We start from the raw sequence: 26,711 nt of genomic DNA on the forward strand, positions 1-26,711 counted from the left end.
TTCAATCATTTTATACTGTGTGTGTTTGTATGTGTGTATATATATATATATATATATGTATATATTTATACAGTACAGACCAAAAGTTTGGACACACCTTCTCATTCAAAGAGTTTTCTTTATTTTCATGACTATGAAGATTGTAGATTCACTCTGAAGGCATCAAAACTATGAATTAACACGTGGAATTTTATAATTAACAAAAAAGTGTGAAACAACTGAAAATATGTCTTATATTCTAGGTTCTTCAAAGTAGCCACCTTTTGCTTTGATTACTGCTTTGCACACTCTTGGCATTCTCTTGATGAGCTTCAAGAGGTAGTCACCGGAAATGGTTTTCACTTCACAGGTGTGCCCTGTCAGGTTTAATAAATGGGGCTTCTTGCCTTATAAATGGGGTTGGGACCATCAGTTGTGTTGTGCAGAAGTCTGGTGGATACACAGCTGATAGTCCTACTGAATAGACTGTTAGAATTTGTATTATGGCAAGAAAAAAGCAGCTAAGTAAAGAAAAACGAGTGGCCATCATAACTTTAAGAAATGAAGGTCAGTCAGTTTGAAAAATTGGGAAAACTTTGAAAGTGTCCCCAAGTGCAGTGGCAAAAACCATCAAGCACTACAAAGAAACTGACTCACATGAGGACTGCCCCAGGAAAGGAAGACCAAGAGTCACCTCTGCTGCAGAGGATAAGTTCATCCGAGTCACCAGCCTCAGAAATCGCAGGTTAACAGCAGCTCAGAATAGAGACCAGGTCAATGCCACACAGAGTTCTAGCAGCAGACACATCTCTACAACAACTGTGAAGAGGAGACTTTGTGCAGCAGGCCTTCATGGTAAAATAGCTGCTAGGAAACCACTGCTAAGGACAGGCAACAAGCAGAAGAGACTTGTTTGGGCTAAAGAACACAAGGAATGGACATTAGACTGGTGGAAATCTGTGCTTTGGTCTGATGAGTCCAAATTTGAAATCTTTGGTTCCAACCACCGTGTCTTTGTGCGACGCAGAAAAGGTGAACGGATGGACTCTACATGCCTGGTTCCCACCGTGAAGCATGGAGGAGGAGGTGTGATGGTGTGGGGGGGCTTTGCTGGTGACACTGTTGGGGATTTATTCAAAATTGAAGGCATCCTGAACCAGCATGGCTACCACAGCATCTTGCAGCGGCACGCTATTCCATCCGGTTTGTGTTTAGTTGGACCATCATTTATTTTTCAACAGGACAATGGCCTCAAACACACCTCCAGGCTGTGTAAGGGCTATTTGACCAAGAAGGAGAGTGATGGGGTGCTACGCCAGATGACCTGGCCTCCACAGTCACCAGACCTGAACCCAATCGAGATGGTTTGGGGTGAGCTGGACCACAGAGTGAAGGCAAAAGGGCCAACAAGTGCTAAGCATCTCTGGGAACTCCTTCAAGACTGTTGGAAGACCATTTCCGGTGACTACCTCTTGAAGCTCATCAAGAGAATGCCAAGAGTGTTCAAAGCAGTAATCAAAGCAAAAGGTGGCTACTTTGAAGAACCTAGAATATAAGACATACAGTATTTTCAGTTGTTTCACACTTTTTTGTTAATTCTATAATTCCACATGTGTTAATTCATAGTTTTGATGCCTTCAGAGTGAATCTACAATTTTCATAGTCGTGAAAATAAAGAAAACTCTTTGAATGAGAAGGTGTGTCCAAACTTTTGGTCTGTACTATATATATATTGGTGTAGTGACCACTATGCCCGCTAGGGGGCGCTGTGTGGGTGTCCCAGGACAGGCCTACAGTCATATCCATTGTGGTAATGGGTATAGGATGCTGAAGGATCGTTATGTATCTCAAGGTAGATGGCCTTGAGATGAAGGCTTGCTTATGTGCTGATCAGCAGAGGCACTGCTGAGCTGTTGCTACACTGTGTCAGCGAGAGCTCTCTACAAATCCACCCAGGGGTGTGTTTAAGAGTGTCATAATAAAGTATATGTGTATGAATGCTTGAAGGACCTGTAATGAGGTCATAGCCATGTGACCCGGTGGGCGTGGCTACGGACCATATAAGGTAACCAGAGTAGGTCACATGAGAGAGAGTGCATGGATCTGATTGGGCCATGTGGAAGGTCCCGGCAGGCCTATTTGGAGGAAGGTGTGCTACCTTCCTGAAGACCTCGTGCTGAGTCTTCTGACCCGGTGAGGCCTGTGGATATTGGCTGTATGTGAGGAGGGATAAGCCTCCTGTGTTTGCTGAGTCTCCAGGACTGAGCCTGAAATCATGGACACTTATACTTGCCTTCGCCTGAGCTAAAGGCTATTCCTTATGTTATGTGCTGGTTTATGGGTTATGAAGCAATAAACCCTGTGAACTTTTAAAAGGAACGTGCCTCCTGGTTGTCTCCCGTCGCACCTAAGCGAGTAGAATCCCTACAATTGGTGACAGACTGCGGGCAGCGGTTCCAAGAAGCACATGTTGCCGTACTGGCGGCTCTGAGGCAGGAGAGCAGACGGTCTGGAAAATCGTGAGTAATACTGACCGAGGTCAGAGAAAGTGACTGTATTGAGATTTGTGGGATAGCTCTGAGGAGAAGAGGCATCCGGGAACAGACAGGAGTCTGTGTTGTACTGACCGGGGTCAGTGATAAAGACTGTGTACCTAGGGGGTTCAGTGAGCAAGGTCCTGGAGGGTCAGTGCTGGGAGATTCTAAGAGAAGAATCGTCTCCCTGGAGCACGTGGTAAGACCTTGGACCTGGTGAGGCGTGAGTGTTGGGCAGTCTGAGGCAGAGACGGATGTCCTGAAGAGCACCCGCTAAGCCCCTGGACCTGGTGAGGCCGGTGTGTTGGGAAACCCTGGGAGGAGGGTCGGCTCCCTGAATAGCACCCGATGCGCCCTGTGTGTTGGACGGTCTCAGGCGGAGACGGTACGTCCTGAATAGCACACAGACAGGACATGTGAGTTTTGTGTGGTGTGTTTTTTTTTCCTTTTCTCAACTCAGCCTGTGGTGGCTCAGTGGGAGTCAAAAAGGTGACAAGCGGCTTGCTGTAACTCGGCGGGGCTACGAAGGAGACAATCGGCTTCCGGTAACTTGGCGGGGTTACGAAGGGGACAAGCGGTTTCTGGTAACTCGGTGGGGTTACAAGAGGACACCAGCTGCTGTGTGTGAACAGCAACCAGTGGTGCCGGTGATTTGTGACAGCAGGAGCTGTGGCAGCGCCAGAAGGAACTGGTGTGGTGTCGTGCTTAAAGGGCCAGTACCAGCCCAAAAAGACATAAACTGTACTGTGTGAACTGTGGCATAAGAAGTTCTGCAGAACAGTCATGGGGAAATCCCGGAAGGGGGCAGTGGCCCAAATCGGGGTGGTAGCCCAGAAAGGGGTGGAGTCCCAGAAGGGGGAGGTGACCCAAATTGAGGTGGAGTCCCAAAAGGGGCGGTGACCCAAATTAGAGTGGTAACCCAAAAGGGGGTGGAGTCCCAAAAGGGGGCGGTGACCCAAATTGGGGTGGTAGCCCAAAAGGGGGTGGAGTCCCAAAAGGGGGCGGTGACCCAAATTGGGGTGGTAGCCCAAAAGGGGGTGGAGGCCCAAAAGGGGGCGGTGACCCAAATTGGTGTGGTAACCCAAAAAGGCGTGGAGTCCCAGGAGGGGGCGGCGACCCAAATTGGGCAGGTTCAGGAAACGGCAGCACTGGTTACCTCAGTGGGTATGTCTGGAGAACCGCAGTGTGTGTGTGTATGAGTTTTGAGGAGTGCGGCATGTATTTTCCTGATAACGATGGGTCACAGGTGTGTACTGTGATGCTGCACCGGGCAGGAGTCCCTGGTAGGCTGGACTCAAAGAGCCAGGTGACTCTGACAGGAACTCCTCTCGTTTTATCTCTGACCGAGAAAAACGACAGGGTTCACTGTGACCATGGGGTCATTGTGGATTATATGGTGGACAGAGTTATGATTGGGATGACAAAGGGGAAGTGTCAAGGTGGTAGTATGCCACCAAACATAGTGCATACCTTTGAGAGGGGACGAGACTTTGTTGTGTTTGATGACGTATGTGACCACTATGTCTGCTAGGGGGCGCTGTGTGGGTGTCCCAGGACGGGCCTACAGTTATATCCATTGTAGTAATGGGTATAGGATGCTGAAGGATTGTTATGTATCTCAAGGTAGATGGCCTTGAGATGAAGGCTTGCTTATGTGCTGATCAGCAGAGGCACTGCTGAGCTGTTGTTACACTGTGTCAGCGAGAGCTATCTACAAATCCACCCAGGGGTGTGTTTAAGAGTGTCATAATAAAGTATATGTGTATGAATGCTTGAAGGAGCTGTGATGAGGTCATAGCCATGTGACCCGGTGGGCGTGGCTACGGACCATATAAGGCAGGGGTCCCCAACCGCCGGTCCGCGGCCCAGCACCGGGCCGCTGCAGTGCCCTTGCCGGTCCGCGGACACAAGGGGAGCCAGGGGCGGTCAGTGGCGTAGCGGGGGCTGGGGCGGCGCGCAGCAGTTCTTAGCGGCGGCCAGGGAGCGATCAAGCAGGTCCGCTGCCTGCAAGAGGGAATAGCAGGAGCGGAGCTGCAAGGACCCGTCCACTGCGTCCAGCTTCCTGCCCGCCGCCCGCGCTTCCTGTCTCTGACTGACACAGAGAGGAGCGCGCCGCTACTGTGTCAGAGCGAGGAAGCGCGGGTGGCGGGCAGGTGAGAGGAGAGAGGTGGTGTGTGTGTGTGTGTGTATGTATAATGTGTGTGTGTGTATAATGTGTGTGTGTGTTGGTCTGTGTTTGTGTAGCCTGGCCCTGGAGGAGATGGGGACATGAGGAGAAGGCCATGAGGGGAGTGATGGAGAGACGGCAGTGATGGGGTGAAGGCAATGATGGGGAGAGGGGAGTGATGGGGTGAAGGCAATGATGGGGAGAGGGGAGTGATGGGGTGAAGGCAATGATGGGGAGAGGGGAGTGATGGGGTGAAGGCAATGATGGGGAGAAGGAAGTGATGGGGTGAAGGCAATGATGGGGTGAAGGCAATGATGGGGAGAGGGGAGTGATGGGGTGAAGGCAATGATGGGGAGACAGCAGTGATGGGGTGAAGGCAGTGATGGGGTGAAGGCAGTGATGGGGTGAAGGCAATGATGGGGTGAAGGCAATGATGGGGAGAAGGGAGTGATGGGGTGAAGGCAATGATGGGGAGAAGGGAGTGATGGGGTGAAGGCAATGATGGGGAGAAGGGAGTGATGGGGTGAAGGCAATGATGGGGAGAAGGGAGTGATGGGGTGAAGGCAATGATGGAGAGATGGCAGTGATGGGGTGAAGGCAATGATGGGGAGAAGGGAGTGATGGGGTGAAGGCAATGATGGGGAGAAGGGAGTGATGGGGTGAAGGCAATGATGGGGAGAAGGGAGTGATGGGGTGAAGGCATTGATGGGGAGAAGGGGGTGATGGAGCACTCATTCAAAACCTATGGTGAGTTGAGTCACATTATAAATGTTATTTAATTATAAGTATGCACTGCTACACTACAACCGTGTACATAGCCCCGCCCCCTTATGACCAAAGCCCCGCCCCTGCCACACCTCCATCCCCGCCCTGCCGGGCCATGGAAGAATGGTCTTGCTTGAAACCGGTCCCTGGTGCAAAAAAGGTTGGGGACCACTGATATAAGGTAACCAGAGTAGGTCACATGAGAGAGAGTGCATGGATCTGATTGGGCCATGTGGAAGGTCCCGGCAGGCCTATGTGGAGGAAGGTGTGCTACCTTCCTGAAGACCACGTGCTGAGGCTGCTGACCCGGTGAGGCCTGTGGATATTGGCTGTATGTGAGGAGGGATAAGCCTCCTGTGTTTTGCCGAGGCTCCAGGACTGAGCCTGAAATCATGGACACTTATACTTGCTTTCACCTGAGCTAAAGGCTATTCCTTATGTTATGTGCTGGTTTATGGGTTATGAAGCAATAAACCCTGTGAACTTTTAAAAGGAACGTGCCTCCTGGTTGTCTCCCGTCGCACCTAAGCGAGTAGAATCCCTACTATATATATATATATATATATATATATAATATATGTATGTGTTTGTGTGTGTGTGTATGTATGTGTGTATATATATATATATATATATATATATATATATATATATATATATACAGTTTATATATTTTTTCATTTTTTCTTTCTACATTTCTTTTTTAATCGTCCCTTGAACAATTGATCATGTGACCACCTGATCGTTTGTGCAATGTACTGCAATAAGATATTATTGCAGTATATTGTAAAACTGCCAGTCTAGTTGGACGCCTAACCACTGGGCAAAAACATGGCGGACAGAGGGGCACACCCATTGGCTGACAATGCCACCCTGCAATTGTAATGCAGGGGTGTTGATGGTAATCAGAAGGAACACCATCCCAACATTTCAAACCTCTTTAAATACCGCAGACACGAATTACAGTGGCACTTAAGAGGTTAAGCTGCTGTGATCAGAGCTAGTGCTCGCCGGCACCCACACGGTTTGGAGGGTGGTCAGCTCCTGAGCCCGCTTTACTCTTGCATTGTGCCCCAACATGTGTGACGAATGTTGCCAATGAAAATTTGGACAGATACCATGGGCACTTGCCTGGGATGGCCGGTACAGGTCGGAGTCCCAATTTACCCTCCTCCAATGCCAGCTTCCCCAGTATAAAGAATCTATAGTCAGACCACCATGGGCCAGCCAGTGATATCTGCCCAGGGGTGTTTGGTGGGGATGCCGGCACTTGTCCTATCTCCGATAATGAATGCCTTATTAATCAGATTTTTCTAAAAAGTAGGTGCAGAAACTAAAACTAAACAAACCTGTTTTTAAAGTTTGTGCCATCCTTTTTACAGTCACTTGAAGAAAGAAACTGATAAAACCCTGTAATGAAGTCAGAGGCCATCTCACTCATCGCAAGCTTCTGATTGGACGAGACAGGATGACATCACAGCTCTGTGACTCTGCTGCCCGAAAAGGGAGTAATATTTATCGCGACCAAAAAGAAAAAAATCCCAAAAGATGGTAGCAAGAGAGACATGCTTCAATAAAATATTGGAGACTGTACGATATTGGATACTGAATCTGTGCCAAGAGACATACTGTATCCGTGACATCTCGTGAGAGTGAGAAAACATGTGGAAAACAAGCCCCCCGATGTTCCTAAGAGAGCGATTCTCCTGGAAATATAGACACCCCATTACAGTGAGACAGCCCTTCACTGACGCACTGCACCTTGAACATAATGAGATCCTTATGTAGAAAGAGATGCCCTGTAACACCGGAGACGTCCTGTGACAGTCCATGACCCTCTCGCGGGAAGTACACTGTGAGCACTTCTGTAGACTAAGATAGAGACAGCCCCACGACTGACGGCAGCACTTGTGACAGAGGCCAATGCCTTCTGCAAAAGAGACACCACTTCCTATGCGAAAGAGACATCATAGGATAGTATCAGTGAGATTCCTTTTACGTGACACACATACATAGAGATTTCCTTCCCCGCAGAGAGACATCCTGCAATCGTGAGACCACGTAGTTATAGACAGAGACCGCTTGCTCCATAATCCTGACATCTAATGGACATGATTTTTTTTTTTTGTATGTAATGTGTCACTGATTGTTCGTCTGGATGTGACTGAGCTTGGCTCTCCCCCCGCACGCGTCCGTCTGTCTGATATTATAATTGAATGTCCGCGCTGAGGCACAGGTACACAGATGGCGGCTACGGTCACCTGACCGATGAGAAACGCAATTACAACACGACAGGGGCCATTTTATCACTAAAGCTGGTGCGGTTCCCATGTCTCTGTGTTCTTTTAAGTCTATGGCTTCCATATTATTTTTATTTTTTCAGTTTGTAGCAAAAACGCCCCCTAATATTGTTACTTGTGAGACATTTTGTACCTAAAATGGCTGCCATCCTTAAATGAATGCAACATGTGACAAAATGGCTGCCTTAAAGGGGTATTCCCATCTCCAAGGTTCTATCTCAATATGTAGTAGGTGTAATAGAGATAATATTAGAAATGTGGTACAGTTTCCAGATTCGCTGTCTCTTACCCCATGTGCAGGGCATTGCATCCGCTTAGGTAGCCATGGTTCCCGACCACTTATATAGTGACAGTTAGTTGCTAGTGGTCGTAACCATGAATTCCTAAGCTTCTGCAATGTCCTGTACATGAGGTAAGCGACATAGGGAATCATAAGAACTATACTACACTCCTAATTGGAGGTATTTGCTAATATTATTATTATTACATCAAGTACATATTGGGAAAGGAGTTTGGGGAAGTGTAGGTCACTTGTGAAATGGTTGCTATTGCTATCAGTTTACAAAATGGCTGCTACACACAGTGGGCCTCATTTATCCAAAGTATCCTAAAACAGAGTTGTTGCCCATAGTAACCACTTACAGCGCAGCTTTCATTTTAAAACCGCTGTTTTAAAAATGAAAGCTGAGCTCTGATTGGTTGCTGTCAATTTCAAAGACAGTCTTTATTATAGAAAGTTTGATAATTACGGCCCGCTGTGTATGCTTGTGGAGGACAGTTTACAAAATGGCTGCTGGACACAGCAGGCCTTGTTTACCAAAACTGTGTAAAGGAAAGGCTGTCTTTGCAACCAATCAGGGCTTAGCTTTCATTTTTAAACTAGCTGTGGTTAAGTGAAAGCTGTACTGTGATTGGATGCTATGGGCCACAACCAGGTTTGATACATGAGGCCTACTGTGTCTAGTCGCCATTTTGTAAACTGTTCTCAACAATGACCATTTTACAATTACGTTTTGCTAAAGGTTGCGGTCATTTTAGGTAGATATATTTCACAAGGGCATGCCAACAAACACTGTTTTTTTTTCCTTTTAGACAGTTTTAATCAATCTATAGACCCGGTGGTTCTAGTGTATATAAACTGTCTAACAGCAAGACTGTCCTTGTTTCCCAAAGTGACCTATCAGAGGAAGTTTAGTCTTGACTGGTTGCTATGGGCAACAAGGTCAGACTATCTATTAGGTAGTTCTGATCAATCTATATATTTTAGACCACGGATGGGTAACCATTAACTCCTTATGGTCAGCTTTCCTGTGATGTCATTTGTCCCCGCTAATCATCGGGATGATGACATCATCATGTAACAATTAGTTGATTGGTCAGCTGAACTAAATCGTCACCCGTGGACCTCGTTGCCCCGTAGTCTGTATATACCCGTGTATGGATGTACATATATATAGGTGTGAGTGACTCTAGTTTACCTTGTATATACCCGTATGTGAGCGAGGATGCCCGTTCTTGTCAATTTGTATATATATTAGCGTGAGTCTATAAGAGAGTAATGTAAACCTGTATATAACGGTGAGAACGGCCTTTTTAGGGTCAAGTATGTTCGAGTGTGTACGTATATATTTTGATGTATATACCAGTTATGGCTGACATTTTTCTTGCTTGTATATACATATATTTGATCCCCGCGTATAGATTATATCTGTGGCTATGCCTTCTGCAGTTCATGACCAGTGTATTTTTCCCTTTCCTATATTATCTATCTATATATGTTTTATGGAAGTAAATATTTCATTTTTTTCCTCTGAGAAAAACAAATGTGTTGCCTGACCCCAACATATAAAAGTCTGTAGCTACCGCACGCAGTGTATCTCTAGTCTGTCTCAGATCCCCATCTCAGTTTGCCTTACTAATCAGATTATTCAAAAAAATGATTAATGTTTTTACCTAAACCTGATTAACAGGGCAGGAGAGAGGGGCAAATATGGTATTAGCCATCCTGCCCCTTCCATTCCCTAGGGTCAGAGACAAATTTTCTCAATATCTGAGAAATTTGAGAAAAACTGTATAAAAGAATGGGTGTGTATCCATAGCAACCGGTCCGTCTCATGCCCAATTATTTTTGTATTGTTAATCAAATTATTCTTAAAATTAGTTGTATTTTTAATGAAATCTGATTAATAGGGCAGAACGAGACAATCTAAGAAAGGACGTATAAAAGGCTGGACGTGTATCCGTAGCAACCAGTCTGTCTCAGATTATTGTCTCTTCCTGTGTTTATTAATCAGATTATTCCAGGCCGGCCCATTCTCAGACTTTGGTCAGAAATAGTTCCTTTTTAATATCTGACTAATGTAAAATGCTGGTTCTGCCGATCATTTTCTCGTATACACAGCTCCTATATTCTCTACGAGAGAGGTGGCCTATCTCATAGAGAACAAAAGGATCCGCAGTCCGGAATTGGTCGTGCCAGATTCTTGTCTCCCCCGACATAATTTGTCACGGGAATAGTCGGGAGGTCTTCATATAGATTAGACTGTTGGCAGTATCGGCAGTTTTAGGCTACTTTCAGACTCGCAGGGCCACCTCTAAGCTCCCCCCCCCCCGGCTGTGCCTCCTCCGGTCAGCTCCTCCTATGGGCGCATGACGCTGTATGCAACCGGCATACCCTATATTTAGCGTTGGATACGCTGGCCGTGCTCTGGTCTGCTTTTGCCGGCACCTGCACCCTTTTGGCGCTGCGCCGACGTGCGCCAAACGCAACGTGTTGCATTTTTGTGCGCTCGGCGCAGCGCCAAAAGGACGCATGCGCCAGCAAAAGCAGACCAGCGCACGGCCAGCGTATCCAACGCTAAATATAGGGTATGCTGGTCGCATGCAGCGTCATGCGCCCATAGGAGGAGCTGACCGGAGGAGGCGCAGCCAGGGGCAGAGCTTAGCGGCGGCCCTGCGCTGCGCCTCATAACATAAGTCTGAAAGTAGCCTTAGCCCTCGTTAATCTAATGTGTATGAAGCCCTTAAGAAGGAACGTTTCAGAGGCTGAAAGTATAAGTATGTGTGTGTATATATATATATATATATGTGTATATATATATATATATATGTGTATATATATATATAGAGAGAGACAGAGAGAGATTTCTGCATTAATCAGAATTTTTTTAATAATTAGTAGTATTCTTATCAATATCTGAATAATGGTGTATGTATCTATAGCTACTTAGCGTGAACCTCAAAGCTGGTTTGACGTTGTCCTTTTAACTCCAAACCTTTCCGTCTCTGACCCAGCATTAATAATCAGATTTTTAAAAATAATTAATAGTATTCTTACCAATATCTGATTAATAGTGTATGTATCTATAGATACTTTGCGTGAACCTCAATGCTAATTTGACATTGTCTGACAGCAAAGAAGAGGAAAAATATCTTGGTACCTTTTAACTCCAAACTTTTCTTTCTTTGACCCTGATTTAGTAACCAGATTTTTTTTTTTAATTCATTAATAATGCCATCCCCATGAAGCAACAGTCCAGTTCTCAGAATGAATGGGCCTTGGTGCTTATATAGGATACCCGCTGCTCTGGCTTTTCCATCGTTTTAAATCTCAGAAATTGATGGATTTATATCTCCAATTTTGAGATCTGAGATGCTCAGCGACAAAAATAAACCCTCGTGAAAAGGTGACATGACATGTTTATTTCGCATTTTTGCATCATTTATGTTTTTACTAAATGACACAATATTTTGGTAATTTTTTCAAAGTATTTATTTTATTCTTTTGTTTTTTAATTTTTTTAAGCCTTGGACAAAGAGGTTGGGTTTATTCCATATGTATTTTGAAGAGTCCCCTCCCACGGTTGCTACATAGTGGACCAAAAAAGGGACTACTTGCTGAATTTTCCTACCCCTACATATGAGGTAAGGGAAATCAACAAATATGTTCTTGGTCGAGGACCCCCTCATCTCATTTCCAGGTACATAAATCTTTTCACCCTTTATAAAGGCCACCTATTGGTGGTAATTAAAGTCCCTCTTATGCCGTATTGAATTTAATATCGAGTGATAGGAATAAATATTTTCTATGTCACCAGATTGCACAGTATCAGTGTTTCACATTATTAAATAGATTTTTTTTTAGACTTGATGATGCCGGTGGACTTACTTTGGAAATCCATGTTAGAATGGCTTACACAATCCTTCAGGAAAGCTTTGTGCATAATATTAAAGTTAACATTTTAGGTATCCAGATCTAACTGGAATCTGAAAATGCTTACCTTTATTGAAGTACCGGTAGATATTCTGATGGGAATTTTAAAAGCCAGTACACCAGCCTCTCTGGGTCTATGAGATCTGTTTAATAATGTAGGAAACTCTTATTGTAATATCTGGTGACAGATCTATTTTAAAGAAGAACCACACCAGAATTTCTATTGCAAGAAGGGATTGTCTTTGGGAAACTCCTACTATCTGGATCTCCTCTCACAGTTAGGGGATGCTGTTTTTTTTTTTTTTTTCTTAAGTTTTCACAATTGTGGTCATTTGGTGCCACAGCCTGGGTCCCGCATCTAACGTCTATATGATTATCCACTGCTAGATCTAACAGTTACTCCCATGGTCACGCAATCCAGGACACGCGCTGGTCTTGAGAATGGAGCCCTTACTTGCGTCACTGTGGTCAGAAATGTGACTCTCTTAATTCACTTTTATGGGAACCCCAAAAATAACAAAACACGCACTGGGCTCTATTTTTGAGGTAGGTGTAATCACATAGATCGGAGATACCCTGTAGATACCATAAAGGGGTATTCCCACCTCTGACGTTAAAGTCCGAGGGTATTTTTTGCTTATTATTATTAGTTTTTTTTTTATTGTACAGACTTTTAGTCGTTAGTTTTGCGTTTGGAAGGTCACAGGTGGTATCGCTGATGTCACTGCCGACATGATGTCAGCACTGCAGACACAGCATCGGAGACTCAGTGCTGGACCTGGGGAGGGGGATTAAAGCATGTTTGTGTGTGTGTGTGTATATATATATATATATATATATATACAGTACAGACCAAAAGTTTGGACACGCCTTCTCATTCAAAGAGTTTTCTTTATTTTCATGACTATGAAAATTGTAGATTCACTCTGAAGGCATCAAAACTGTGAATTTACACATGTGGAATTATATAATTAACAAAAAAGTGTGAAACAACTGAAAATATGTCTTATATTCTAGGTTCTTTAAAGTAGCCACCTTTTGTTTTGATTACTGCTTTGCACACTCTTGGCATTCTTTTAATGAGCTTCAAGAGGTAGTCACCCGGAAATGGGTTTTCACTTCACAGGTGTGCGCTGTCAGGTTTAATAAGTGGGATTTCTTGCCTTATAAATGGGGTTGGGACCATCAGTTGTGTTGTGCAGAAGTCTGGTGGATTCACAGCTGATAGTCCTACTGAACAGACTGTTAGCTGATTTTTTTCTTGCCATAATACAAATTCTAAGTAAAGAAAAACGAGTAGCCATCATTACTTTAAGAAATGAAGGTCAGTCAGTCTGAAAAATTGGGAAAACTTTGAAAGTGTCCCCAAGTGCAGTGGCAAAAACCATCAAGCGCTACAAAGAAACTGGCTCACATGAGGACCGCCCCAGGAAAGGAAGACCAAGAGTCACCTCTGCTGCGGAGGATAAGTTCATCCGAGTCACCAGACTCAGAAATCGCAGGTTAATCGCAGCAGCTCAGATTAGAGACCAGGTCAATGCCACACAGAGTTCTAGCAACAGACACATCTCTACAACAAGTGTTAAGAGGAGACTTTGTGCAGCAGGCCTTCATGGTAAAATAGCTGCTAGGAAACCACTGCTAAGGACAGGCAACAAGCAGAAGAGACTTGTTTGGGCTAAAGAACACAAGGAATGGACATTAGACCAGTGGAAATCTGTGCTTTGGTCTGATGAGTCCAAATTTCAGATCTTTGGTTCAAACCACCGTGTCTTTGTGCGACGCAGAAAAGGTGAACGGATGGACTCTACATGCCTGGTTCCCACCGTGAAGCATGGAGGAGGTGGTGTGATGGTGTGGGGGTGCTTTGCTGGTGACACTGTTGGGGAATTATTTAAAATTGAAGGCATACTGAACCAGCATGGCTACCACAGCATCTTGCAGCGGCATGCTATTCCATCCAGTTTGCGTTTAGTTGGACCATCATTTATTTTTCAACAGGACAATGACCCCCAAACACACCTCCAGGCTGTGTAAGGGCTATTTGACCAAGAAGGAGAGTGATGGGGTGCTACACCAGATGACCTGGCCTCCACAGTCACCAGACCTGAACCCAATCGAGATAGGTTGGGATGAGCTGGACCGCAGAGTGAAGGCAAAAGGGCCAACAAGTGCTAAGCATCTCTGGGAACTCCTTCAAGACTGTTGGAAGACCATTTCCGGTGACTACCTCTTGAAGCTCATCAAGAGAATGCCAAGAGTGTGCAAAGCAGTAATCAAAGCAAAAGGTGGCTACTTTGAAGAACCTAGAATACAAGACATATTTTCAGTTGTTTCACACTTTTTTGTTAATTATAAAATTCCACGTGTTAATTCATAGTTTTGATGCCTTCAGAGTGAATCTACAATTTCCATAGTCATGAAAATAAAGAAAACTCTTTGAATGAGAAGGTGTGTCCAAACTTTTGGTCTGTACTGTATATATATATATGTCCAGTTGTTTATGTTTTGGTCCTTTGATGTATTTTCTTTTACCTTAGTATAAATGTATAGAGATGAAAAAAGATGGCGAGAGCTTGGACGTATATATAAGTATGCGATGTTCATCATCTCCACCTATGGATGAGAGTCTTTCATATATTCAGCTATGAAGTAAAACATATAAACCTTCTCTACTCCTCATTTTATAAATGACGTATGTAAGTAGAGAGCATGACTGTAAACCCTGTATTTATATCTGAGAGAGGAGTGTATTTGTACATATGGGTGTGGCCTTGTATATGTACATATGTTTGTGTGAGAGAGAGATGGGGGAGAGCGAGAGCCTTTGGAATATAACTGTACAAATATATATGGATATTACACTCCTTCATCCACCCAAGCCCCACCCCTTTTGTACTCTCCGCCTCCTCTTGCGCCTTTGCACGATGACTCTGCACGGCCAGCGGTGTAACGCGCGGAGGGGGGGTTGGAATAAAGTGAAAAGGCACTTACACTCTATATGTGGTGAGGTTTTTTTTTGTGCAATCTGTAGAAAAACTAAATAATTATTTTCGATTCTGAAATAATAATTCCAAACCTCTGATATATTAATGCAAAAAAAAAAAAATCTGATGGGCATCATTCAGCAAGACAGAAATTGAAGTTCACCACCCAGTATAACTAACACAAGGAGAAGTATGTTTGTGTCTAAGCAAATTAAATATTGACAATTCCCCCAGGCTAGATGGGATTCATCCATGGATACTAAGGGAGCTGAGCTCAGTAATTGACATATTCTTAGACTCTCTTGTAACAGGGGTGGTGCCACAGGATTGGAAGATGGCTGATGTGGTTCTGATATTTAAGAAATGCAAGAAGGCGGATCCAGGTTACTACCGTCCGGTAAGCCTGACATCAGTAGTGTGCAAAGTTTTTGAGGGCATCATAAAAGTTGACCTGCAGAGATACAGTATATTGCAGAGAATTATATAATAACTGACAACCAGCTTGGATTTGTAGGTACGTTTGCCGACTAGGGGGGGTGGTCCCTTTCGGCTGCGTAACAGACTGGAGGCAGAGGCAGAAATCCAATCAGGTCCAAACTTTATTCGGTGTCCTCTTGACATCCATAGCAGACCCAACAACTTCTGTTCCCTGGCCTGGGTACCTGTCACCTTTCTTCTGCTACTATTGGCCAAGACCCTCCGGGTTCTTTCACTGTGGCTGCCCTCCCCAGCGCTTCCCCCTGGCTGAGTCTGCCCGCTGTACACCTACTCACTCTTCGGTGTCCCAGCCGTCCGGTACCCCAAACCTTCCGTCAGTCACTGCCGTCCCTTCCTGCGGCAGCCTTCTCAGGGCCACCCCACTCTCCGAGTCACCGTTTCTGGCTCTCCTCTATCCTTCCTGAGCTTCACCTATCTCCGTCTTCTCCTGAGCTCTTCCCACTTCTCTCTTCCTCCTGGGTGTCTCTCTGCCCTGCCCCCTGGGACTCTCCTTCCTTATATCTCCTCTTTCTGGAAATCCCCTTCCCAGTCCCGTAACTCCACCCACCATGACTATACAGTTTCCCTGCCCTAAGGCCTGCTGTTGAGTCATTTTCTCATTGCTCTCTGTCTCCATCTTGTGGCCAAAATCCGGTACTACGTCGTCCTGCACTAATTCCCAGCTGTTAACCATACATATACAATAAAGCATAGTGCACATCATCCTTTACATGTTCTTCCCATCTCAGACAGGTCCATAGGTTAGTCCACCCCCTACAGATTCATGAAAGATAGGTTGTGTCTAACCAACATGTTGAGTTTCTATAAGGAAATCCGGATGTTGTTAATGCGGATGATGTCATTATCTGGACTTTGCAAAGGCATTTCAACCTGTGCTACATAGCAGCATTATACTGAAGCTACAGAAGCCAGGACTAGGGGAAACTATATGCAGATGGTAAGGAATTGGCAAAATGACAGGAAACAAAGAGTCATCATAAACGGTACATTCTCTAAATGGGATAAAGTCAGCAGTGGGGACCGCAGGGATCTGTACTGGAAGCAATGGGAACCACAAGGATCTGTACTGAGAGCTGTGGGAACCACAAGGATCTGTACTGGGAACAATGAGAACCACAAAGATCAGTACTGGGACCAGTGGGAACCACAAGGATCTGTACTGGGAGCAATGGGAATCACAAGGGTCTATACTGAAAGCAGTGGGAATCACAAAGATCTGTACTGAGAGCAGTGGGGGACCACAAAGATCTGTACTGGGAGCAGTGGGAATCCTACGGATCAGTACTGGGAGCATTGGGGACCACAAGGATCTGTACTGGGAGCAGTGGAGACCAGAAGGATCTGTACTGGGAGCAGTGGGGACCACAAGGATCTGTGCTGGGAACAGTGGGAACAATAAGGATCTGTGCTGGGAGCAGTGGGAACTATAAGCATCTGTACTGGGAGCAGTTGGGACCACAAGGATCAGTACTGGGAATAGTGGGAATCACAATGATCTATTATGGGAGCAGTGTTGACCAACAGAATAAGTACTGGGGGTAGTGGGAATCACAAGGATCTATAATGGGAGTTGTGGGGAACACAAGGATCAGTACTGGGAGCGGTCAGGACAGGGCCGGCTCCAGGTATCATGGACAGTGGGCCATAGAGTCTCAGTGGGCCACTTTAACACATACCATGATTCATGATGCACAGGTAAGAAATATAGGTATAGTACAATGCCAAAGATTTCACTTACTGTACTTCTTACATTACATAAGTGATATATATTGTAAATTCTACAATAGCTCAGAAATCCTTGCAGCGCACCACATAGTCTTCCATATAATATTATGGGTGTGGCGCCCCTGAGGTTTCAGTCACCACAGAGGTACTGCACCTCCTCCTGAGGAGGTATCCCACTACCCAGGTAAGATGGGGACACCTGACCAGACTCCAGTACCTGCACCCAGGACAGGCACCTTAGAACAGCAGGGCACCCTATATGACCCCAGCTTGGTTCATGAAGGGTGCTGGGAGGTGGGTGGAGTTTAGTTTTGTAGAGAGTGGGAGAACTGATAGGAAGGAGAGGAGAGAAGTTCCCGGGAGGGGACAGGAATGGGATGTGTGAAGGAGAGCTGGGGGACTGTGGCTAGAGCACAGCCTTTCCCTAAGCTTAAGCCCGGTATCCGAGGCTGTGTGGATACTAATGATCCTACAGCAGAAACCAGAGAAATAGCAGCTGTAAATGCTCTATTCCCAACTAAGACTCGACGACACAGTAGCAATGTGTGTGTGAGCCGGGACATGATTGTAAGCGGTCCCTGAAGAAGACTACAGCTGCCTGTCACGCAAGTAGAGTTCTAAGTAATAGACAAAAAGGGGGAACTTGAGTGTAATTCAGAACTGCAAGTACTTCAGATTAGCGCAAGAAAGGAGATGTCCAGGAAGGGCACATATTGAAGGGAATGCTGGAAAGGTGTACTCCATTTACCTGGAAGTTGATTGAGCCCCTCACCTGGAAGACATGGCACGGAAGCGGGCACCTGTGGGCATCAGAAAACAGTGAGTAAAGCTTTGGATCCGCATTCAGCTGTGTCTTTGCCTTCTGTCAAACTTTCAGCACTGCTACATCCATTACCTGAACACCACACCATCTCAACATCTACCACAGCTGCCCTGGGACTACAGCTCTGCCTGTGGAGAGCTATTACACCTCTGCTGCATCCCACCATCTGTCCCAGAGGTTCTGCACTGCAGCACCGGTCGCCTCTGACCAGATACCACAGGTGGCATCACGAACTTATCTACACCTAAACTTAATTCCGCATCAATCCTCATATTTTACATGGACACTCAGGGCCACGGACCGGGGTCACTGCCACCTCGACACATCCCTCTAAGACACCAGCCCGATACCGCGTAATTCACATAGGCCCTGGGGGTGATCCATGGGCATCACTTAGTCCTCTAAACACTATTATGGGCCCCATATATTGCTCCATACACTGTTATGGGCCACATATATTGCTCAATTCGGTACAATGAGCCCCATAAAATGCTCCATACAGTATAATATGCCCCATATAATGCTCCATACAGTATATAATGGCCACATATATTGCGTCATACAGTATAATTGCCCCATATTATGCTCTATATAGTATATAATGGCCCCATATATTGATCCATACAGTATAATGGTCCCATATAATGCTCCATACAGTATAATGGCCCCATATAAGGCTCCATACAGTATAATGGCCCCATATAATGCTTCATACAGTATAATGGCCCCATATAGTGCTCCGCATATAAAAAATACATAATCAAATACTCACCTCTCCTAATTCCCTGCAGCTCCGGTCTCCTCAGTGTCTTTTGGCACTCTGCACTGCTTGCCAGAGAGCGCGTGGTAGTGACATCATTGTGCCCTCTGCCCTGAGACGTCACAGAGAGTCAGAAGATGCTGAATATACTGAAGATACGGGGAGAGGCGAGTATTTGAGGAGGGCTGGTACCAGCGCTGGCTCAAGCTCCCCTGACTCACGGGCCCTATAGTGTGCCACAGAGTGACTACAGACTTTTCATTTTAGACCGAACAGTATAGTTCCCCTTACAGTATTCCCCAAAGAGTATTATTGGCACCACATAGTTTTCCATACAGTATTATGGGCACCACATACTCCTCCATATAGTATTATGGGCACCTCACAGTCCTCCATACAGTATTATGGACACCACATAGTCTTCCATACAGTATTATGGGCACCACATAGTCTTCCATACAGTATTATGGGCACCACATAGTCTTCCATACAGCATTATGAGCACCACATAGTCTTCCAAACAGTATTATGGACATCACATAGTCTTCAATACAGTATTATGGGCACCACATAGTTTTCCATACAGTATTATGGGCACCACATAGTCTTCCATACAGTATTATGGACATCACATAGTCTTCCATACAGTATTATGGGCACCTCATAGTCTTCCATACAGTATTATGGTCACCACATAGTCTTCCATACAGTATTATGGGCACCACATAGTCTTCCATACAGTATTATGGGCACCACATAGTCTTCCATACAGTATTATGGACATCACATAGTCCTCCATACAGTATTATGTACACCACATAGTTTTCCATACAGTATTATGTACACCACATAGTTTTCCATACAGTATTATGTACACCACATAGTTTTCCATACAGTATTATGGTCACCACATAGTCTTCCATACAGTATTATGGTCACCACATAGTCTTCCATACAGTATTATGGGCACCACATAGTCTTCCATACAGTATTATGGGCACCACATAGTCTTCCATACAGTATTATGGGCACCACATAGTCTTCCATACAGTATTATGGACATCACATAGTCCTCCATACAGTATTATGTACACCACATAGTTTTCCATACAGTATTATGGACACCACAAAATCCTCCATTCAGTGTTATGGGCACCACAGAGTCCTCCATACAGTATTACTGGCATCACATAGTCTTCCAAACAGTATTATGGGCACCACAGTCCTCCAAACAGTATTATGTGCACCACAGAGTTCTCTATACAGTATTATGGGCCCCATATATTGCTCCATGCACTATTATGGGCCCCGTATATTGTTCCATACAGTATAATGGGCTCCATGCAATGCTCCATACAGTATATTAGCCCCATATAATGCTCCATAAAGAATAATGGGCCTCATATAATGCTACTTACAGTATAATGACCCCCATATAATGCTCCATATAGTATAATGGCCCCAAATAATGCTCCAAATACTATATAATGGCCCCATATATTGCTTCATACAGTATATAATGGCCTCATATAATGTTCTATACAGTATAATGACCCCAAATACTGCTCCATACATAAAAAATAAATACTCACCTCTCCTTCTTCCCCTGCGTCTTTAGGTCCGGGTCCCCCTGGGAACTTCCCATGCGGCGATGGTCCCTCTCCGAGGCGACTCCCAATAACTGAGACACAGTCCATGGTAACTTGAACGGTTTCTTTACTGACAACTTCACACAATATATCCACAGTTGGCACATCATTGATAACATATCCATCTTTACTTGCTTCCTCAGCTTTCCCTACTTTGCAGACGCTTCTATACGGCACATATCCGAACCGGACCGTCTTAGACTGCTTCCCAGCTTCATCCTGGCCTAACCTTGCCATGATGACAATTCTTTCTGCTTGTCTCGTCCCAGTCGCCACATCTTCTTTACTGCTCTGGCCCACTATACTGATGTCCAATAGCCGTGGATAACTTGGACTGTCGCTGCTTAAGGTTGCGTGGCTGTCGAGCCATCCTGGGCCTATTGCCCATGTGGACACTTCAGGCACCCTGGTCCCATCTCAACTAACTTCCTTCTCACCTAACCTTAAGGGTACGTGCACACGCTGCGGATTGGGGTGCGGATTTGGCCGCGTGGATTTTGTAAAATCCGCAGGTAAATCTGCAGGTCAAAAGACCTGCGGTTTTACCTGCGGATTGCTCTGCGGTTTTTCATCTCCACAATGGAGGAGATGGCAAACCGCAGGGGAATCCGCAGAAAGAATTGACATGTCAATTCTTTCTGCGGTTTCAAAACCGCGCGGAAAAATCTGCACCGTCTGCACTGCGGTTTTGTATTCCCATAGGGAATAATGGTACTGTACACCGCAGCAAAAACTGCTGTGGATCCGCAGCGGCCAAAACTGCTGCGGAACCGCAGCAAAATCCACAGCGTGTGCACACAGCCTAACTCCCGGCAGCCCCTCCTACACTTAACCCTATACGACTAAGAGTTCTATATACTAAAGTGCCCCCCTCTAGTGTCCAAAGGGTGCACTACACTTTCCCTATCTAAAGCATAGCAATATACAATGAAACACAACATATTTACAGCAAATGGTAACACATATAACAGTGTGGCAATACCACTGATTTTTGGTGGTAATACATGGCGACATGTAGCAGTACCACAGGGATATTATAGGAAGAGCAAGGCAATAGTATCATTCCACCCCTTTACAGCGGTACTGACGGGTAACGTGGTGATGTTAGTGATATGGTAGGTGACAATGGCGGTGCTAGTGATATGGCGGGTGATGTGGCAGCACTAGTTATATGATGGGTGACGTGGCGGTGTTAGTGACGTGGTGGTGCTGGTGATATGGCGGGTGGTGTGGCGGTGCTAGTGATATGGCGGGTGACGTGGCGGTGCTGGTGATATGGCGAGTGATGTGGTGGTGCTGGTAACATGGTGGGTGACATGGCGGTGCTGGTAACATGGCGGGTGACGTGGCGGTGATGGTGACGTGTTGGTGATATGGCGGGTGACGTGGCGGTGCTGGTGACGTGGCGGTGCTGGTGATATGGCGGGTGACGTGGCGGTGCTGGTGATGTGGCGGTGCTGGTGACGTGGCGGGTGACATGGCGGTGCTGGTGATATGGCGGGTGACATGGCGGTGCTGGTGATGTGGCGGTGTTGGTGACATGGCGGCGCTGGTGATGTGGCGGTGTTGGCGATGTGGCGGTGCTGGTGACGTGGCAGTGTTGGTGATGTGGCGGTGCTGGTGACGTGGCAGTGTTGGTGACATGGCGGCGCCGGTGATGTGGCGGTGTTGGTGATGTGGTGGTGCTGGTGACGTGGCAGTGTTGGTGATGTGGCGGTGCTGGTGACGTGGCAGTGTTGGTGATGTGGCTGTGCTGGTGATGTGGTGGTGATGTGGTGGTGATGTGGTGGGTGACGTGGCGGTGCTGGTGATATGGCAAGTGACGTGGCGGTGCTGGTGATGATGTGGTGCTGGTGATATGGCAGGTGACATGGCGGTGCTGGTGACGTGGCGGTGCTGGTGACTTGGCGGGTGACGTGGTGGTGCTGGTGTTATGGCGGGTGACATGGCGGTGCTGGTGATGTGGCGTGCTGGTGACGTGGCAGTGCTGGTGATATGGCGAGTGACGTGGCGGTGCTGGTGATGTGGTGGTGCTGGTACCATGGAGGGTGACGTGGCGGTACTGGTGATATGGTGGGTGATGTGGTGGTGCTGGTGATATGGCGAGTGATGTGGCGGTGCTGGTGATGTGGCGGTGCTGGTGATGTGGCGATGCTAGTGACATGGTGGTGCTGGTGATATGGCGGGTGATGTGGTGGTGCTGGTGACATGTCAGTGCTGGTGATATGGCGGGTGACATGGCGGTGCTAGTGATGTGGCGTGCTGGTGATGTGGCAGTGCTGGTGATATGGCGGGTGACGTGGCGGTGCTGGTAACATGGGTGACGTGGCGGTGCTGGTAACATGAGTGATGTGGCGGTGCTGGTGATGTGGCGGTGCTGGTGATGTGGCGGGTGATGTGGCGGTGCTGGTGATATGGCGGGTGACGTGGCGGTACTGGTGATATGGCGGGTGACGTGGCAGTGCTGGTGATATGGTGAGGTGATGTGGCGGTGCTGGTGATGTGGCGGTGCTGGTGACGTGGTGGTGGTGCTGGTGATGTGGCGGGTGACATGGTGGTGCTGGTGATGTGGCGGTGCTGGTGATGTGGCGGTGCTGGTGATGTGGCGGTGCTGGTGATGTGGCGGTGCTGGTGATGTGGCGGGTGACGTGGCGGTGCTAGTGATGTGGCGGTGCTGGTGACATGGTGGTGCTGGTGATGTGGTGGGTGACATGGTGGTGATGGTGATGTGGTGGTGCTGGTGATATGGCGGGTGACATGGCGGTGCTGATGATGTGGCGGTGCTGGTGATGTGGCGGGTGACATGGTGGTGCTGGTGATGTGGCGGTGCTGGTGATATGGCGGGTGACGTGGTGGTGCTGGTGATATGGCGGTGCTGGTGACATGGCGTACTGGTGGCGGTGCGGGTGACGTGGCGGTGCTGGTGATATGGCGAGTAACGTGGCGGTGCTGGTGATGTGGCGGGTGACATGGTGGTGCTGGTGATGTGGTGGTGCTGGTGATATGGCGGGTGACGTGGTGGTGCTGGTGATATGGCGGTGCTGGTGACATGGCGTGCGGGTGACGTGGCGGGTGACGTGGCGGTGCTGGTGACGTGGCGGGTGACGTGGCGGTGCTGGTGACGTGGCTGTGCTGATAACATGGCAGTGCTGGTGACATGGCAGGTGACGTGGCGGTACTGGTGACGTGGCAGTGCTGGTGACGTGGCGGTGCTGGTGACGTGGCGGTGCTGGTGATATGGCGGTGCCTGGACGTGGCGGTGCTGATAACATGGCGGTGCTGGTGACATGGCGGGTGACGTGGCGGTGCTCGTGACGTGGTGGTGCTGGTGATGTGGCGGTGCTGGTGACATGGCGGTGACGTAGCGGTGCTGGTGATGTGGCGGGTGACGTGGCGGTGCTGGTGATGTGGCGGTGCTGGTGACATGGCGGGTGACGTGGCGGTGCTGGTGACGTGGTGCTGGTGATATGGCGGTGCTGGCGACGTGGCGGTGCTGATGACATGGTGGGTGATGTGGCGGTGCTGGTGATATGGCAGTGCTGGTGATATGGCAGTGCTGGTGACGTGGCGGTGATGATAACATGGCGGTGCTGGTGACATGGCGGGTGACGTGGCGGTGCTGGTGACATGGCGGGTGACGTGATGGTGCTGGTGACATGGCGGGTGACGTGGTGGTGCTGGTGATATGGCGGTGCTGGTGACATGGCGGGTGACGTGGCGGCGCTGGTGACATGGTGGTGTTGGTGATATGGCGGTGCTGGTGACATGGCGGGTGACGTGGCGGTGCTGGTGATATGGCGGTGCTGGTGACGTGGCGGTGCTGATAACATGGCAGTGCTGGTGACATGGCAGGTGACGTGGCGGTACTGGTGACATGGTAGTGCTGGTGATGTGACGTGCTGGTGATGTGGCGGTGCTGGTGATATGGCGGTGCTGGTGACGTGGCGGTGCTGATAACATGGCGGTGCTTGTGACATGGCGGTGCTTGTGATGTGGTGGTGCTGGTGATGTGGCGGTGCTGGTGACGTGGCGGTGCTGGTGACATGGCGGGTGACGTAGCGGTGCTGGTGACGTAGCGGGTGACGTGGCGGTGCTGGTGATGTGGCGGTGCTGGTGAGGTGGCGGTGCTGGTGACATGGCGGGTGACGTGGCGGTGCTGGTGACGTGGCGGTGCTGGTGATGTGGCAGTGCTGGTGACATGGCGGGTGACGTGGCGGTGCTGGTGACGTGGCGGTGCTGGTGATGTGGCGGTGCTGGTGACGTGGTGGGTGATGTGGCAGTGCTGGTGACGTGGTGGTGCTGATAACATGGCGGTGCTGGTGACATGGCAGGTGACGTCGCGGTGCTGGTGACGTGGCGGTGCTGGTGACGTGGGGGGTGACATGGCGGTGCTGGTGACATGGCGGGTGATGTGGCGGTGCTGGTGACATGGCGGGTGATGTGGCGGTGCTGGTGACATGGCGGGTGACGCGGCGGTGCTGGTGACATGGCGGGTGACGCGGCGGTGCTGGTGACATGGCGGGTGATGTGGTGCTGCTGGTGACGTGGCGGGTGGCGGTGCTGGTGATGTGGCGGGTGACGTGGCGGTGCTGGTGACGTGGCGGTGCTGATAACATGGCGGGTGACGCGGCGGTGCTGGTGACATGGCGGTGCTGGTGACATGGCGGGTGACGTCGCGGTGCTGGTGACGTGGCGGTGCTGGTGACGTGGTGGTGCTGATAACATGGCGGGTGACGTGGCGGTGCTGGTGACATGGCGGGTGACGCGGCGGTGCTGGTGACATGGCGGTGCTGGTGACATGGCGGGTGATGTGGCGGTGCTGGTGACGTGGCGGTGCTGGTGACGTGGCGGGTGACGTGGCGGTGCTGGTGATGTGGCGGTGCTGGTGACGTGGCGGTGCTGATGACATGGCGGGTGACGTGGCGGTGCTGGTGACATGGCGGTGCTGGTGACGTGGTGGTGCTGATAACATGGCGGGTGATGTGGCGGTGCTGGTGACATGGCGGTTAACGCGGCGGTGCTGGTGACGTGGTGGTGCTGGTGACGTGGCGGGTGATGTGGTGGTGCTGGTGACGTGGCGGGTGGCGGTGCTGGTGATGTGGCGGGTGACGTGGCGGTGCTGGTGACGTGGCGGTGCTGATAACATGGCGGGTGACGTGGCGGTGCTGGTGACATGGCGGGTGACGCGGCGGTGCTGGTGACATGGCGGTGCTGGTGACATGGCGGGTGATGTGGCGGTTCTGGTGACGTGGCGGTGCTGGTGACGTGGCGGTGCTGGTGACGTGGCGGGTGACGTGGCGGTGCTGGTGACGTGGCGGTGCTGATGACATGGCGGGTGACGTGGCGGTGCTGGTGACATGGCGGTGCTGGTGACGTGGTGGTGCTGATAACATGGCGGATGATGTGGCGGTGCTGGTGACATGGCGGGTAACGCGGCGGTGCTGGTGACGTGGCGGGTGATGTGGTGGTGCTGGTGATGTGGCGGTGCGGGTGACGTGGCAGTGCTGGTGACGTGGCGGTGCTGATAACATGGAGGTGCTGGTGACATGGGAGTGCTGGTGACGTGGCGGGTGGCGGTGCTGGTGACGTGGCGGGTGACGTGGCGGTGCTGGTGATGTGGCGGTGCTGATGACATGGCGGGTGACGTGGCGGTGCTGGTGACATGGCGGTGCTGGTGACGTGGTGGTGCTGATAACATGGCGGGTGATGTGGCGGTGCTGGTGACATGGCGGGTAACGCGGCGGTGCTGGTGACATGGCGGTTCTGGTGACATGGCGGGTGACGTGGCGGTGCTGGTGACGTGGCGGGTGGCGGTGCTGGTGACGTGGCGGGTGACGTGGCGATGCTGGTGACGTGGCGGGTGACGTGGCGATGCTGGTGACGTGGCGGTGCTGGTGACGTGGCGATGCTGGTGACGTGGCGATGCTGGTGACGTGGCGGTGCTGGTGACGTGGCGATGCTGGTGACGTGGCGGTGCTGGTGACGTGGCGGGTGACATGGCGGTGCTGGTGACGTGGCGGTGCTGGTGACGTGGTGGTGCTGATAACATGGCGGGTGATGTGGCGGTGCTGGTGACATGGCGGTTAACGCGGCGGTGCTGGTGACGTGGTGGTGCTGGTGACGTGGCGGGTGATGTGGTGCTGGTGACGTGGCGGGTGGCGGTGCTGGTGATGTGGCGGGTGACGTGGCGGTGCTGGTGACGTGGCGGTGCTGATAACATGGCGGGTGACGTGGCGGTGCTGGTGACATGGCGGGTGACGCGGCGGTGCTGGTGACATGGCGGTGCTGGTGACATGGCGGGTGATGTGGCGGTT

General features: G+C 48.9%; 1 protein-coding gene across 4 annotated transcripts in view; it reads left to right on the plus strand.

The window, feature by feature from the left end:
• Window positions 1–9,609, plus strand: part of ATN1 (atrophin 1) — a 42,572-nt gene extending 32,963 nt beyond the window's left edge. For all 4 annotated transcript variants that reach the window (XM_073552973.1, XM_073552976.1, XM_073552975.1 and 1 more), the window contains exon 10: window positions 6,825–9,609. In XM_073552973.1, the coding sequence (XP_073409074.1) occupies window positions 6,825–6,858 (34 nt within the window). In that variant the 3' untranslated portion in view covers window positions 6,859–9,609. The remainder of the gene's footprint in view (window positions 1–6,824) is intronic.
• Window positions 9,610–26,711: the final 17,102 nt, after the last annotated feature.

The sequence above is a fragment of the Dendrobates tinctorius genome, unplaced genomic scaffold (assembly GCF_039654945.1).
Source record: "Dendrobates tinctorius isolate UK_male_01 unplaced genomic scaffold, ASM3965494v1 ptg000196l, whole genome shotgun sequence".
Classification (NCBI taxonomy): domain Eukaryota; kingdom Metazoa; phylum Chordata; class Amphibia; order Anura; family Dendrobatidae; genus Dendrobates; species Dendrobates tinctorius.